This window comes from Malania oleifera, chromosome 6 (genome assembly GCF_029873635.1).
Source record: "Malania oleifera isolate guangnan ecotype guangnan chromosome 6, ASM2987363v1, whole genome shotgun sequence".
NCBI lineage: Eukaryota > Viridiplantae > Streptophyta > Magnoliopsida > Santalales > Ximeniaceae > Malania > Malania oleifera.
The window spans coordinates 63,595,841-63,611,387 of NC_080422.1; the positions used below are offsets into that span (position 1 = coordinate 63,595,841).

General features: G+C 33.9%; 1 protein-coding gene across 1 annotated transcript; it reads right to left on the reverse strand.

Moving 5' to 3' along the window:
- Positions 1-6,780: 6,780 nt before the first annotated feature.
- Positions 6,781-15,199, reverse strand: LOC131157948 (VAN3-binding protein). Its single transcript, XM_058112414.1, has 8 exons — positions 14,947-15,199; positions 14,749-14,823; positions 14,515-14,583; positions 14,015-14,366; positions 12,815-12,982; positions 9,210-9,259; positions 7,798-7,855; positions 6,781-7,215 (listed from the first exon to the last, which is right to left on the reverse strand). The coding sequence occupies exons 1-8, from the start codon at positions 15,139-15,141 to the stop codon at positions 6,998-7,000; spliced, it is 1,185 nt and encodes a 394-aa protein (XP_057968397.1). The 5' UTR covers positions 15,142-15,199; the 3' UTR covers positions 6,781-6,997.
- Positions 15,200-15,547: the final 348 nt, after the last annotated feature.

The window sequence follows — 15,547 nt, forward strand, 5'->3', positions numbered from 1 at the left end:
CTTGAAATTCAGCCAACCGAACATATCTTCAGGCTGCCGAACAGACTTAGAGACCTCTCGTAATTAAGGTTGTTCGGGCAACCGAACCAAGGCTCAGGCGCCCGAACTACACTAATATATATGGTTTTTTGCGAAATTCAATTCATTTCTTCCATTTTCTTGAGAGCCTTCCTAGTTTCCTCGCTCATACCCTTCCCTAGCCCTAAGACAGATTCAGTCCCATGGCCAGAGAAGAGAGACATGTTGCCATGGGTGTTCCATTAGATCAATGGTTTCCCACACCCGATTAGCGAATCAAGTATGAGAGGGTGTTTCATCTGAAAGATCCCATTCTAGGAAAGATTCTTAATATCGAGTTCATGCAAACTCACTTCAACAATATCCTTGACATGTTTCGATATCAAGTATGGTACAAGTTCATTGCCTTTCAGCCCAGAGGGATGTACCTACTGCTCGTTCGGCACTTTTATGCCAACCTTGCTTGGGATGGCCAGGGCTACTACACCAGGGTGCTAGAGATAGACATCCATTTTGATGATGCATACCTGGCAGAGATATTTGATATCTAGCATCGCGACTTCATCTGCCCCGATTCTTCATCCACCTGGATAGCCGAGTAGGACTTCATTATGAGTACTTTCGTTAACTTGGTAATGCCACGTCCTGTAGCTGATTTGACTCATACCCCTAGCTACAAATCCTTGACTTTAGAGGCAAAGGTGGTACACCACCTGATCTCTTATAATTTTTGCCCAAGTCAGGATCAAGGGACCATATGTCCTACTTGGACTGCTTTGTCATGTGGTGTCTCTTCACCAGGAAGAAGCTAGACCTGCCTAGATTGATCCTGCGGTGGATGTTTGTCAAAACCGTGGGAAAGAGGATCATTTTACCCTACGGTGGGATTTTATCTAGGATATTCGTTAAGGAGAGACCGAATAGGTCACCACTTGCCACCATCAAGAAAGTACGACCATCTGATGTTTTCAATTCGACCACCTTAAAGTTGATGGGATACGAGCTGACTAGCAACATGTGGTTGCCTTACTACACATGAGAGAGAGCTGGGAGCTCAGGAGGTCCCATAGGAGCTGCCTTATGTACCATCTACCGTCGAGATCATGGCAGCTATTACCGATCTCTCCACCTCGTTTTAGGAGTTCCGAGTCTCCATGACAAAGCAGGCATCTTCTTCTCAAGCTAGACTTGACTCCTTTTATAGTGAGTTCACTGATTTTTGGTCCAAGGTGCTGGCTAACTTCCACATCCTTGGTGAGCGACTGCGTGAGATGAATGATGAGGATATCGGTGAGGACGACCAGATGGAGCTAAGTGGGGATGAGGGAGATGATGATCATGACGACGAAGAGACTTAGGAATGCTTCATGAGGATCCAGTCCATCATTCTACAGCTTCGTATTTTATCATCTATGTTATTCAAATACATTTCTTTTATTGGGTCTATACCTATACTTAAAACAGCTAATTTGTCTATTTCTATTTGACTTTCACTTTCACCACACACACACAAATACTATGATATGGTGACTATGCTATTTGATTATGATATATATATATATATATATATATATATATATATATGCAATACTTTGGTTTGCATGTGATTGTATTTAAATGATTATTCTGTTAAAATACATGGTTAGTATAGAATCCCTCCTATATGGCGGATATAGTGGTTGAGAATTGCTTGCTAGTAGACTATAGGTTCTTGCATGCCTTACTCTTGAAATATTGCCTATTTGAGAACTGTTTTTGTGCAAGTTAATTTTGGGAAATGTCCTGTTTACAGCTGGCATGCTACCAAATTTTCTGTAGACATTTGCCCCAAAATGGTTGAGATGATGTGCTTTGCTGTGTGCAAATGTGATCTATACTTAAAATCTATATTCTTACGCTTGTCTCATTTGCGTTATTTGCTTAAACTCCTTGGGACTGGTGTGCATTTATTTTAAATACTGGCAGATTCTTATGGATTGTTTACATCTTTAGGCAAAATGCTACCAAAAAAAAATATATATTTTTTAAACCTTTGCACTTAATTTAATATCATTTTCTTAATGCCAAATTTCTTAAAACTTGAGTGCATTTCTAAGAAAATTTGTGGTTTTTGCTCAAGTTGATTTATAAAGAAAATACATATTCTTAGGGGGAGTACTTTATTTCAGAATCATTAGGCTCCGAGAAAATAAATATGTAAATATATATATCCTGCATTCACCACTATATTTTTTTTTAGAAAATAAACTATCAATTGGTATCAATGTGCACAACTTGGTAAATTTATAAATGATATCATATTCATTTTAAAACTGATGATATGTCCCTATAACTAGTGGTATTGTTTTAACAATTGGTATCTTCTCTACCACGTAGTTATAACAATTGGTATCAGACTCACACATACGGGCATACATGTTTGCTTTGGAAACCAAAGATAATTATGATAAAATAAACTTTAAAAATATTTTTCAAAGGATGAGTGAAAATGAAATGAAAGATTAATCTTCATCCTTACATAATCATCCATTAGGGAGAGTGTAGAACATTAAGATTGTTGACTTGTTGCATGCTACTTATACTTCCTCAAATGCATATTCGGTTTGGGTTAATTGATTGAAATATGATATATACCATTCACTATAACTCCAAACAGGTCACTTAGGTACAAAAATTATGATTGGGAATGATCTACTTTCAAACGGTATGCTGCTGAAATTTTTAATCTTCCTAATATACTTCTTGTATCTAATTGATATGCTTTGCCTTCGCGCTTTATTGTTTAACCCTTTTTGTTGTTGCCAAGAGGGGGAGAAGAGCCAAAAGTGGGTAATATTGTGCTTAATTATGCTTACATCTATTATTTCCATTTACTTTAATTATCTTTATGCATAAAGTCAGGGGGAGCCTTTCTTGGCTGAACCCACTTTTGCATAAGGTATTTGTCATCATCAAAAAGGGGGAGATTGTTGACCTTATTGGTCACACCCAATTTTGATTATGACAAATACTCTTGGTATTGATGTTTGTACTGAGAATTGCATGCAGGTTCACCTTGTGCGCGCTTAGGACTGAAAGTCATATCACGATGGCGTGAGGTGTTCATGCCGAAGAATGAAAATATATGTGTTATATTTTGTATTCATTTGATTATTTCTTCATTCTGGGATGTAATTTATTATGGACTGTGCGCGTTTATGGCTTGTAATAATTTGCATCATGCATGTTAGGAAGGTATGCTCAAAACAATCATAGTTGAACTTTAGGTGCCTACACAGACCCTAAGTCTCTAAATAAATGCACAAAGGTCCCTATTATTATCTTTATATTAGGGAATTACAACTGGCTAAAACATGGACTTAAATTAAATAGGTTAAGAGGGTTCGGGCAACCGAACCTATGCCGTGTAAAGCGGCTCGGGTGACCGAGCCAAGTCAACATATTGACTTAGCTTCGGGCGATCGAACATATTTTGAACGCACTTTCCTCGGGCACTCGAATGCTTTTTCAGAGCACTTTTCAACTACTTGGGCGATCGTCTGTTTACGTTCAAATAGAGGCTTAGGTGACCAAACTGCCTGGTTCGGTTAACCGAACTTTGCTTTGGGCACCCAAATCTCGGACATTTGGCTACTCACCTTGTTTCAGCCAACAGAACCTCAACTTGGGCACCTAAACCTCTTAAAATTGATTTCTTGACTGTGTCTGTTCGGGCACCCGAACCTCAGGCCGGACACCCGAACCTCGCTGGTTAAAATAATTTTTTACTGATTTTTAAATGGGATAAACTGGGTTAATTTTCTTAATGATCTTTTAAACAATTCTAATAATACCCATTGTGTCCCCAACGATAAAAGAAATCCTCCTAGCCTATATATACCAGTTCATTTGTCTTAATTAAAAAGGATTAACAAACTTGATTAGAGCAAAAATTCTTTCTACTCTTAAAACCCTGAAAACCCTATTTTAACCAAATATTCTTTCAAGCACTCACATATTTCTCATTCGTGATTTCTCTAAGAATTGTGACTATTTCAAGGCTATTGGGCTTAACCTACTTGTCTAGAACTCTCACTTGGATTATTTGCTTGATTGATTTTCTTTGAGAGTTTAGCATTAAAGTTCTTTCACGGATTTCATTTTATAAATCTTGTGTGGGAAGACTTTGAGGTTTTTGGTTCTTGCATTATGGTTGCAAGTTACCTAAACCTAGTTTTTGTGTGCAAAAATCTTTTATAAAAAGCTAGTCTTTCAAACAACTCCATCGTGCTTTATACATTGAAATATCCTATTGAGTTTGTTAGATTTATCTTGCTTAACATATTTGCAACCCTAATCTGATTTTTTGATATTCAAATATTATGTTTCAAATCTTGCTTAGATATACACTCTAGATTTGGACTAAAAATATATGCGTGATTGAGTGTTTAGCACACATTAGAGCACTGAGTATATTTACATATCATTCGTGCTTGCATTATTGACTGAGCTATATTGGTGCACTCATCTGCTTGTGTTGAAGCACATTTACGTGTACAAACAATTTATACACATTGATTGTATTCCAGGCATGGGCCTGAAGAGGGAGACTAGTCCTGTGGAATTGTCCCGGATTAGCTTAGACCCGGTTAGGAAAGTTAGGTGCACCATCCTGTTAAGGTGTTTCAGTTGAGGTGAGCCTCTTGAATTGACTTGGTTTATATAGGTGCCGCTCCACCCATTTAAGTGAGCATTATAGTTGTAATTCTTGTGCTGGTGTGGCCAAGGCGAGGACGTAGGCACTGTTGGCCGAACCTCGATAACATAACGTGCGTGGTCTTTACATTTCCACAATTTACATTTACTGCACATGTATGTGTGTTTGATGATTGCATAGACTAACCCTAGGCTAAATTTCATTGTTGTTAAAATTAGTAGACCTAGGCAACAATTATTTAAATACCCAATTCACCCCCATCTTGGGGTTGCACCATAACTATTATGTGCTATTTTAAGGTTCGGAAAAAAATATTGTAAAATCACAAAAACCAAAAAATATGTTTGCACATTTAGAAAAAAATCACAAAAATATTTTTTAGGCCCGGAATATTATTTCCATCCCAAACAAATTCCAAAAACCTACCGGAATATTACTTTTCACTTAGAAATTTCTATAAATATTTCAAAACCAAGGAAGTGTATTTTCGTAGATTATTTTCTTGATTTTCCTTCCCAATTATTACAATGGGAGGCATTAAGCTCTTCGGAGTACGACGCGCCCCAGTTCCTCGAGAATACTTATATAGTATTTTATTTTGTGCATTCTCTTGAATTTTTGAAAGGGAGTAATTTTCAAAGGCTTATTAGATTTATTTTGGGATAATTTTCAATTAATTTAGTACCATTCATAGGAACGGGCATGTAGGGGGTGCTAATACCTTCCCCTCCCGTAACCGTACTCCCGTGCCCGACTCTAGTAACGTAGACCGATTCTACCCCTAATGGGGTAGCAATCAAGTATTCTAACCGCACCCCAAAAAGTTAGTGGCGACTCCATCACACGTTATTTTTCCATGAAAATACTTTTTCAAAATTCACATCCATTTTTCCCAGTTCGCGGCCACACCCATTTGCCAAAGTGGTTTCTGGTGGGTCCGGGACGTCATGACAATGGGGATAGATTTTAGCAAATCTGATGCCACCAATGTGTTCAGAAGGTCAAAAAACATTAGGAACCGATTTTGGGTTGCAAAGAACCTGTTTAAAAATCACTGAACAGACCAAAATAATTCTGAACCGGTTTGACCGGACCGGTTTAACTTAACGGATGTTAATGCCTTTAGTAATTACCATTATGGCCACGTGGCGCCTTCCGAGCCTGCCGCGTGTCAGCGAGCGGGTGCTAGTCGGCCAGTCGGGTTGGGTTGTGATCGCAGGTCAGGATCCAGGTTGTTGGTTGCTGGGCCAACTAGTTGCTGGACCAAGTTGCGGATCGGGTTTCCGGGTATACGGGTCGGATCTCACCAGTCGGGCGAAGAAGACGTGTGCGGGCATGTGAGGGGCGTGACGTCGGCAGTCAGTATCCCCCCCGGCACTAGCGACGCATGTGGAGGACGCTGTTTCGTCTGTCGTCGCGTGTGAGCGCATGTAGAGGTTTCGAGACTCCGTTTGAGACGTGGTTTTCACCCTTGGTCTCATCTCGATGCGAATTTCACAATGGCATGCTCAAATTTTAATTTTGAGCAACTTCAAATCTGAGAGAAAATTTGAATTTTTCTCTATTCGCCTCTATTTGGCGAATTTCAGCAAACCTGAGCGATCTGATACCACTGATGGGTGGAGGTGACTCACTCAATCACTGGTTGTGATTGAAATTCAGTGAAGAATTACACTCAATTGATTTTAATATGACAATACAGATTACTTTTAATAATGAAAAATTAAAGACAACTCAAAATACAATTTCTCTCACTCACTAATTATTCACCGTCTTTACACCACATATTACATTACACACACACATACACACATCTATTTATAGTAAGGTTAGAACAATATAATCAACTGTGACGGCTAAAGTTGGTGAGATTTTGGTGAGGTTATTGCCGACTCCAGCCCCAATTCAACAGAGGTGGGATACAGGTCATCTCCAGTCAAGTTTAATTTTCAACAAGTATATGTATTTTCTGTCCTTAAATTTCTTTCAATGTGCCAAAATCATGATCCATCCGATTTTGCTGTGGTAGACATCTACAAAGCAGTTTCCAAACAATTACTAAACCCTTTTGAGAGAGGAATGAATTTTGTTTCATGGGGTTCCTACTTTATTAATAATAATTTAGATACATCAGTACAATGCAAATTACGAATGCAAGGATTCACGGATAAATTATTTCACAGGCAATCACCAAGAGTTCCAAATATAATCGACCATAATATAATACACAAAAAATGTACAAGCTTGAAAATCGATGCATTAATAGAGTAGGAAGGAATCTCTTCAATTTTCACGAAGCTGAAGTTCATATCTCACAAAAGAAGTTGACAGCATCAGCAGGTGATTAATTGTTGACGCCCACATCTTGTAACGTCGGTGATCATCCTTCATGTCCAACTTCACTATTCCTCTACTTGTTGTTAGAACAAGAAGATAGCATGTATTGTTTTCCTCCATCTCGGAATTGTTGCAAAGCTCTGCATGCAGGTCCAATACAGTGCCTAGAACGAAGATGAATGCTCCATTCAATCAATATAAATTATTTAATGAAAAGTTAATGGAACTAAACTTTTTAGACCTTTATGTTATTTCTCATTTGAGAAAATTGTTCAAGATTTTTGTATAGAAGAGACTTTGGGCTAAAATGTACTTTTATATTTATGCATGGTATAAAAAAAAAAAAAGTTATTTTAAAAATAAATAAAGGTGCAGTTTACATCATTGAAAATAAATTATTGGTTATGGAAGGGCAAAGTTGTCAATAATTTTCAATTTAGAATTCGAAAAATACTAAAAAAAAGGAAAATAAAAAAGATTTTTTTTTTTTTTGCATATTTCATTATTAAGGAAAGTAAATAGAAACTTATATATATATATATATATATATATATATATATATTCAAATCGGTAGAACAAATTATTAATTTTGGTGGTATTTGATATAGAGATAAAATTGAGCAAAAAATGAATTTTTTTTTTTATTTTTTTTTTCTTAACCAAAATTCTTGATTCAAAAATACCCTTTTAAGTACTGGAGAATAAATAATAAAAGCAAAAGGAAGGAAAACCATTAAGGGACATACTCTCTTTCTTACTTCCAAAGGCATTCAACAGACCGAGTTTCTTTGTTATGAGAATGACCTGTAAAATTAAGAGAAGAAGGAAGAGTTAATGGTTTCCTCAATCTTTTAATTCTTCTAAGGCCCTGTTTTAAACTTTGAAAAATATGAGAGAGAGAGAGAGAGAGAGAGAGAGAGAGAGAGAGAGAGAGAGAGAAATATAATTTCATGTTTGGAGCGGGGAACTAAAACTTAAATTTGAAATTTCGTCAATTTAGATACCACATAATAGAAAATTGTATTTATTTTTTTATTTTAAATCTATACAAATCTAAATCCAAATACTAAAATCTATGCTCCCACAAATATGTAAAGGTGGTGTCTGGGGTAATGAATTTCAGACCTTAAATTTGAATTTGATTGGACTTAGACATATTTTAATTCAATTTTAGGTTATATTTTATTCAAATTCAAATTCAAATTTAAGAATTCCCCAAAAAAGTTTTATCTTCTATCATTGACAATAATTTTTAAAAAATAAAATACATAAAAATATGTAAATAAATATTTAATTTTTTACATTGTTTGACATTTCATTTTCCTTATTTTTAAAACACATTAAGTTTAAAATTTATTTTTAATATTATTTAAAATAAAAATATAATAAAAAAAATTTCTCCATAATTTTTCTTTAAATTTCTTTCTTTCCAAACAACTCTCTTTTAAGAAAGAGGGCCCAAATGCTTGACAGTAATAATTAAGTCCCATCTGAATATGACCTCACCAAGCCCATTCAGTGTCGTGTAGGGTGCTTCGTTACAGGAACATGGGCCAAGCCCAAGTCCATCTTTTGATCTTACTCTGCCTTTGGAAGGTTGAATTTTAAGTTTTATAGGGTCTGGATATTATTAATTATAAAAATATATATTATTTTTGTAGTATTTGTTTATTTGAGTTAACTATGCAGATGGAGCCATAAATCACTCTACAAATGAGATTTGTTTTGAAGCTTTGAACAAATAATAATGACACTAGTAATGTCAACATAGCATTATATATATAAGAGATTCACCAATATTCAGATTTAATTAGGATAATAAAAATAATTGGATGAAAATAATAAGTAAAAGTCGTTAAATGTATTAATTAAAATTATAATAATTAATATAGATTTTGCTTTATATTATAAGGACTAAGTTTTGATTTCATTATTCCTTTTTTTTTTTTTTGGATTATGCACCGGGTATCCACGCGTCCGTTTTACGGTGATTTCATTATTCCTTAATATTACTTAAGACTGTCGAAAGTCAAAAACATATGTGCGCACATGCCCACAACTTGTGAAAAATAAAATCTCAACAATATATATATATATATATATATACAAAATAAATTAATCAGTCAATCAAGAGTTAGAGTAAATTTTAAATTCGAACCTTAGCTTGACTGTTCAAAATGACTGAAACTGACCTCGCCGTGCATTTTCCTGTGCCAAAAATTGATTAGGCAAATTTAATAAGCTATTGGGGAATATATATAATTAATAGAACCCATCGAGGGCAATTGTTTCTAATTATATTTAAGAAAATCATCAGATATTAATATTTATAGATGAATCTTATAAATAAATATAGATATTCTTTCTAAAAATAGGAGAATGGAGTTCATAATTGATAAAAATTCAAGTGTATTTTTTCTTTAAAAAATTCATCCAAAAGAATCTTACCAAAGTCGAAAAAGGTAAATATTTGCCAGCAAAAAAGAGCCATCAAAATTATAGTGGAATGCCTACTCAATTTACCTAAATAGATTTTGATTTTTTATGGAAACCTAATTGGCCATCCCAAAAATGTCATTTAAACTCGACATTTATTTTCTTTTTTATATTAAATGACAAATTTCTAACTTGATTTCACAGTAAACTAGCAAATTTCTCCCTCGTTCTTTTACGCTTTTCAGTTGCCAAGTAAAAATTCAGATAATAAGATAAATATGGAGTGCTAGTGGTACTTTTTAAGTATCAATAACATCTTTAGAAAATCAATTAGTATATAAATTTTATAACTATACGAAAGATAAATACCAAAATTTTGAGTATGCATTTATGTGCATGTAACGGTTTAGATCACACTGCATCAAAATTTTACTTAGAATATGAACTTGTGAACCTCCTCGAAAGAAGCTCATTGACACAAAGAATTTATAGTCTACATAATTTATAATCCTAGCATTCATGCTTGATTGGTTTTAATTTGTTTAGATGTAGACATTTCTTGCTAATGTAATCTAATTTCTTGTTATTTTTACTAGACAATTAATATAAATATCTTTCAATTGAAAAGGTGAACATTTAGAGTTGAAATTTTCAACCTTCTAAATTTAAAGATATTTAAATTGGATAATTGTACTTTAATTTTTATTTTTATTTTCTAAAATCTAAACATCTATAATTTTAATACTTTGTCGGTTTTTATTGTTTTATGCTTTCAACCAGTACAATTAAAAGCTCAATTTTAATGCAATTAAAGCTGTTATTCAAATCAAATGCAATGTGCTTATGAATTTACTACGATGTATACAATTTCGAATATTTTTTTATATTAACTAGCTAAGCATCACATCAAAACTTCTGACAAACCTCAACTTTCTTATCTCAATTTTAGAAATCTCTAACTAGTCAATAAACAAGTGAATGTTTCGTCACAAGAAAATGATAATATTTGCATTTTTAGCTGCGACCACCAATGTCTCTCATTGCTTCACTTTATTTTCAACGAGTTTCGTGATTGTATGATGGAACCTCACTATCATAAACTATTGTATTAGTCATCTATGAAGTGTTTGAATATCATTTTCATACAAATGAGTAGTCCTAGCTTCTTCGTGGTTAAAGATTCTTCATCCTGCTTATTATATTTTCTAAAGGCTAGACTCCTAGTAACTAATTATGATACATTATTGCATAATGCTTGCTCAACATGCTATGTATGCCTTGGCAAGTTTTAGATGTAATTAGACCTAATTTAGGCAACAGATATAATTGCATGAAACCAAATTTTTTATTGTGTCTATTAAAAGTATGCAAGAACTAAACCATCTCACTTAATAGTGTTAGGATTAACCTACCTCTAGTTGTACAATATAGACCCAATATTAATGTCAAATGCATAAAGAAAAAAATAATTGAAAAAAAAAAGAAAAAAAGATTGATGAATGTCAATCATCACTTGGGTATAATTTTAGTTTTAAATTTGAAAAAAAAAAATGTTATTCAAACACATGCATTTGAATGCTATTCGCACTTCAACTATATAATGTTACTAGCATGAACTCATCGAGTTACATAAATTTCGAAGTGGACAATTACCCTACCGAGAATTCAATGATCTCCTTAAGTTATATCGTCAACCAGAAAAAGTTTTATAATTTTTCAAAAGTGTTTGCATTGAAAATTGAAAATAAAAATAAAAATAGGAATCGCACTTGAATACAAGAAACTTTTATGCTATCTAAAATTTTTTTTCCTAAATATTTGAATAATATCTCTTGTATATTGAATAGGGACATCTCAGGTTGATCTAATACACTTATAATTAGTTTTTTCAGTCAAACATTAGAAGAGAGAGATAAATTTAATTAAGAAGTTATTTGTAGTTAGCTATAAAACTATGACTTAATAAACTTCCTAACATACAAAGTACTATAGTTATTAAGTCTTATGCCTCCATTTTTTTCTTCTATTAAATGAAATAAAAACCTTTTAAAAGAAAAGGTAATTGCTCATAAAGTTGTATGAATGATAATCTCTATTGACCCCTTTAAAGGCATAGGCTACTTTACTAGGCTAGGTACTGTCTTTTACATAATATGGGTTAGGTATGTCTTACAAAATAGAGAGAGAGGGATAATAACTTTATTCTTTTACATTCTCAATTCAATTCAAAGTTTTTCTTGCCTAAATCATAAAATCTTGGAGATTCCAGTTATCACAAATTAACTTTTAGACTTCTAATATCCTACAAAATTTCCTTTATTACCATTTTTAATTTTTATTTTGGTATTTAAAATCATTGACTCTTATGCTTAGTTTGGCGTCCATATAATTTTTTAAAAGAATATTTTAAAAGGCAACTAATGAAAAGGAGCTATTTAATATTTTTTTTTTTTAAATGTTTGGCTCCATTATGAAAGAAGAGTTCGTTAGGAAGGAAAAATTGGATTTGAGTGTTCGGTAAAAAAAAAGTTATAAGGTGTCTAAAAGTATTTAAAATTACTAATATAGATATATTTTTAGGAAACATAATTAATATATTGATATTTCTGTAACATTTTAAAAAATCAAGGGCACAACAGGATTGAATAATTTGTTGGAAAGAAAACTAACTCTTAACTTTTAAAAGTTTCCAATTTGTAATTTTTTAAAGTTCACTAAAAAGTTAAAAGATGGACTTAAAAAGTTGGAAAAACTATTTATCAAATATGTTCAACCTAACTTGTACCTTTAAAAAGTAGAAGTTAAAACAAAAAGGGGACAAAATTCACCCTTAGAACATTCAATATCATATTTTATGAACACATATCTTGACAACTATTTTGTTCAATCCATGTTTAAGTGCTTGAGCCATATTTGTCATACTAGAAGGGATGATTATATCTATTCCAAATCAATATGACTATTATGCCTAGAGACTACAAACATTTCAATTTCTTGGCTAATATGGCCAAATTGATATTGATGGGTATTTTAGAATTTTAATATTAAGAAAAAGAGAGTTGACTGCACAAGCAATCTCCCCTCCCCTCCAAACAATGATGAAAAGTCTTATCTTTGCTACTCTTAATTATTTTTCTTACAAAATGATATTCTTCTTTTTTTTATCTTTGTTGTATCTTTTCACTGTAAAGTAAAAAATGCATACTAAATGTGTCCTAAAAGTAGACCGTGGTTGCTTTCTTTGTTGAAGTATAACTAATGGTACCTCCTTTGAAATTTTATAATCATAGATCAATAGATTTCAATTAATAGAGGTCTTGCACATACCATCAGGCGTCTCGATGCGGAGCTCAGCACCCATAGCAAGTAATAATTTGCAATTTTCAAAGTCGGATTGGAGCTCATTGTTATCCTCGATGGGCAGCACCGGCGCAGTCCCATTCAATCTATTTTTGCATCCTGTTCTTACTTTCAGCGTTGCAGCTCCTTTCATTGCTATGCATTATCATGCATTAACAAGACAATAATCAATACAAATTCCTCAATACCAAAAAGAACTTGACAGTCGTGGTTGGTAGGTCACATTTTCCTTCTTTTTTTATTTTGTCTTCTCTTTTGGAAAAAATGACTTTCCGTTTTCCATATTGACTCTACAACGATCGCTGCAAAACCTACCTTTAGCTTCTACTACCAATTAACGTTCATTCATTCATTGGGTATCTTATCCATTGCGAAAAAAAAAATATTGTAGTAGCAATAAAATAGTTTGAATTGTTAATTAAATATATTATCTCACTCTTTTAAAAAAAAAATTAGTGCATGCATACCACAAAGAATGTACTAAAAATCGCAAAATTTTAATTTCATGTTTACAAATATATATGTCATTTTTAATTTAGATAAAATTAAATATAAATACTAAAAATTTAAATTCATCATCACAATTAGGTGAATTTTAATTTTGATAAGAGAGATCAATAATAGAATTCGAGAGTATCTTTTCTTTAAAAAATTATTAGATTAGATTACTTGATCAATTTATATTTTATACAATGAATCAAATATTTAAATTTAGAATATTTTTGAGCTAATATTTATCGATCCAAGTGAATTCTCTCACAATTCCTCAAATTTCAAATATTAATTAATTGTATAAATATGATATAGCTAAAAAATTCTATGACTGCATACTTTAGTAACATAAAATAAATGTTAAATAATACGTGAACTACACAAATGGAGATGAGTCCTGCTGGTTCCACTAAAAGCAGGGCCCACCCCTGTCCCCTTCCCCAAGATATTAAGATTATTTTTGGTAGTCCTAAACCATAATACATTTTAGTTTAGTATAACTAATTATATTTTTAGGTCTTAAATAATTAAGCTCTTTTAAGTTCATAATATCTTAAGAAATTCTAAAAAAACACGGTTGAATATTTGAGTGGAAAAAAAATAAAAATAAAAATTCCAAGGGCAAATAATAGTGTGCGTGTGTATGTTTGTGTGCGAGAGAGAGCGGAGTACTACAAGTGGTGGCGGCGGCCGTGAGGGTTAAAATGTCACTTGCAGCTGTACCGGTCATGGCAGAACTTATAATAGCGCTGAGTTGGTGGCGTTTGGCCCCCATGGCCTCCGCCACTTGGGCGCACTGGGCAGCAACCAAAGCTGCGGCTGAAGCCACTGCGGACTCTTTGGTGGTGTTGGACTCGTCATGCTTGGAATTTTCGGCCGCTACAGCAGCCAGCGCCGCCGCTACGCCTGCCACTGATATAGCTGCGTGCACTTCGGCTCTCTGTACCCTCTCTTCCTGCTTCCTCTTCTGTTTAACCTCTTTCAGCCATTTTTTGATCGACACAGTACCCCTAAATGGCCATGGCACCTGAATGTACTATGCCAATTAAGAGATAGATCGATATTTTGCAATGATTTCTTAATTCCGTCCAGAATAATTGCAATTTAACGGAAAATTAATAATTACATGAGCGCAACCGATCGAAATTGACTGAACCACAAAATTATACACTTACCCATTTCTTTCGAAAACAGCTGTTGTAGTTTAATTCTGGATGCATGGCCTGTTGCATCCATATCCAAGACTGCAGAAAACACACACAATAAGAAAATTTATTGGTGACTGGTCTGTTATTCCCATCGATTAACTGGGTGCCTAGAGGATCTCATTATTCTGAATACCGTCCTCTTATATGATATTATTTGTAAAACATAAAACTCAAGTGAATGATTAATATGCGCGCAGCTACCTTCACATCATTAGATTTCCATGGGGGTAGAGATTTGAGATCGGCATCATCTATCTTTACGTTCTTCTCCACCTCCTGCCGAGGTTTTTTTTTTTAAAGAAAAACAAAACAAAAGGTCCCGTTAATTTAATTCATTCATCTGAAGTACACCGCTCATACTAATTACTAAGCAAAGAATTCAATTAAGTGCATGCTTACCGGAAAAGGAGGTTGGCTGTCGTTCTCAAATTTTTTAATTGGGCTTCCATGGAGAACGATTGATGCGTGGTCCTGCAGCTCCGGTTGGAAAGCTTGAACGGCAAAGTTGCACCAAGCACTGGAAAGGAAATCCATCGTCTCGGGATGCGCCTCGGAAACAGTTGGCTGGAAATTAGAATCCATGCATGCGACCATGATGAACTTAATTATTAGCTAGCTAGGCGGAGTTAAGAAAGAAAGGCCACTGATCAATGTGACAATGTGAATTTACAAGCAGGTATATATACACACAGTGCAAAAATAAAATGTTAGGACAACCAGCTTATACCATTGTGACAATAGTCTGTGGGGTCCATGCCCACCTTCAAAGTGGTTCATATGGAGCTGTGAGTACTCAAATCAGGAGGGAAGGAGGGGAACATTACATCCCTCCCCGCATCATTACTGCCATTGGGTTCACCCCACCATCCCGTCCACCACTATATACCTATATGGCACCCAACCTTAAGGACTGCCATCATAAGATACCTATATAAAGGAGATTGGATAATTAATTATTTAAATATTTCAACTTATGTTATTAATATGTTGAGGAGTTCAG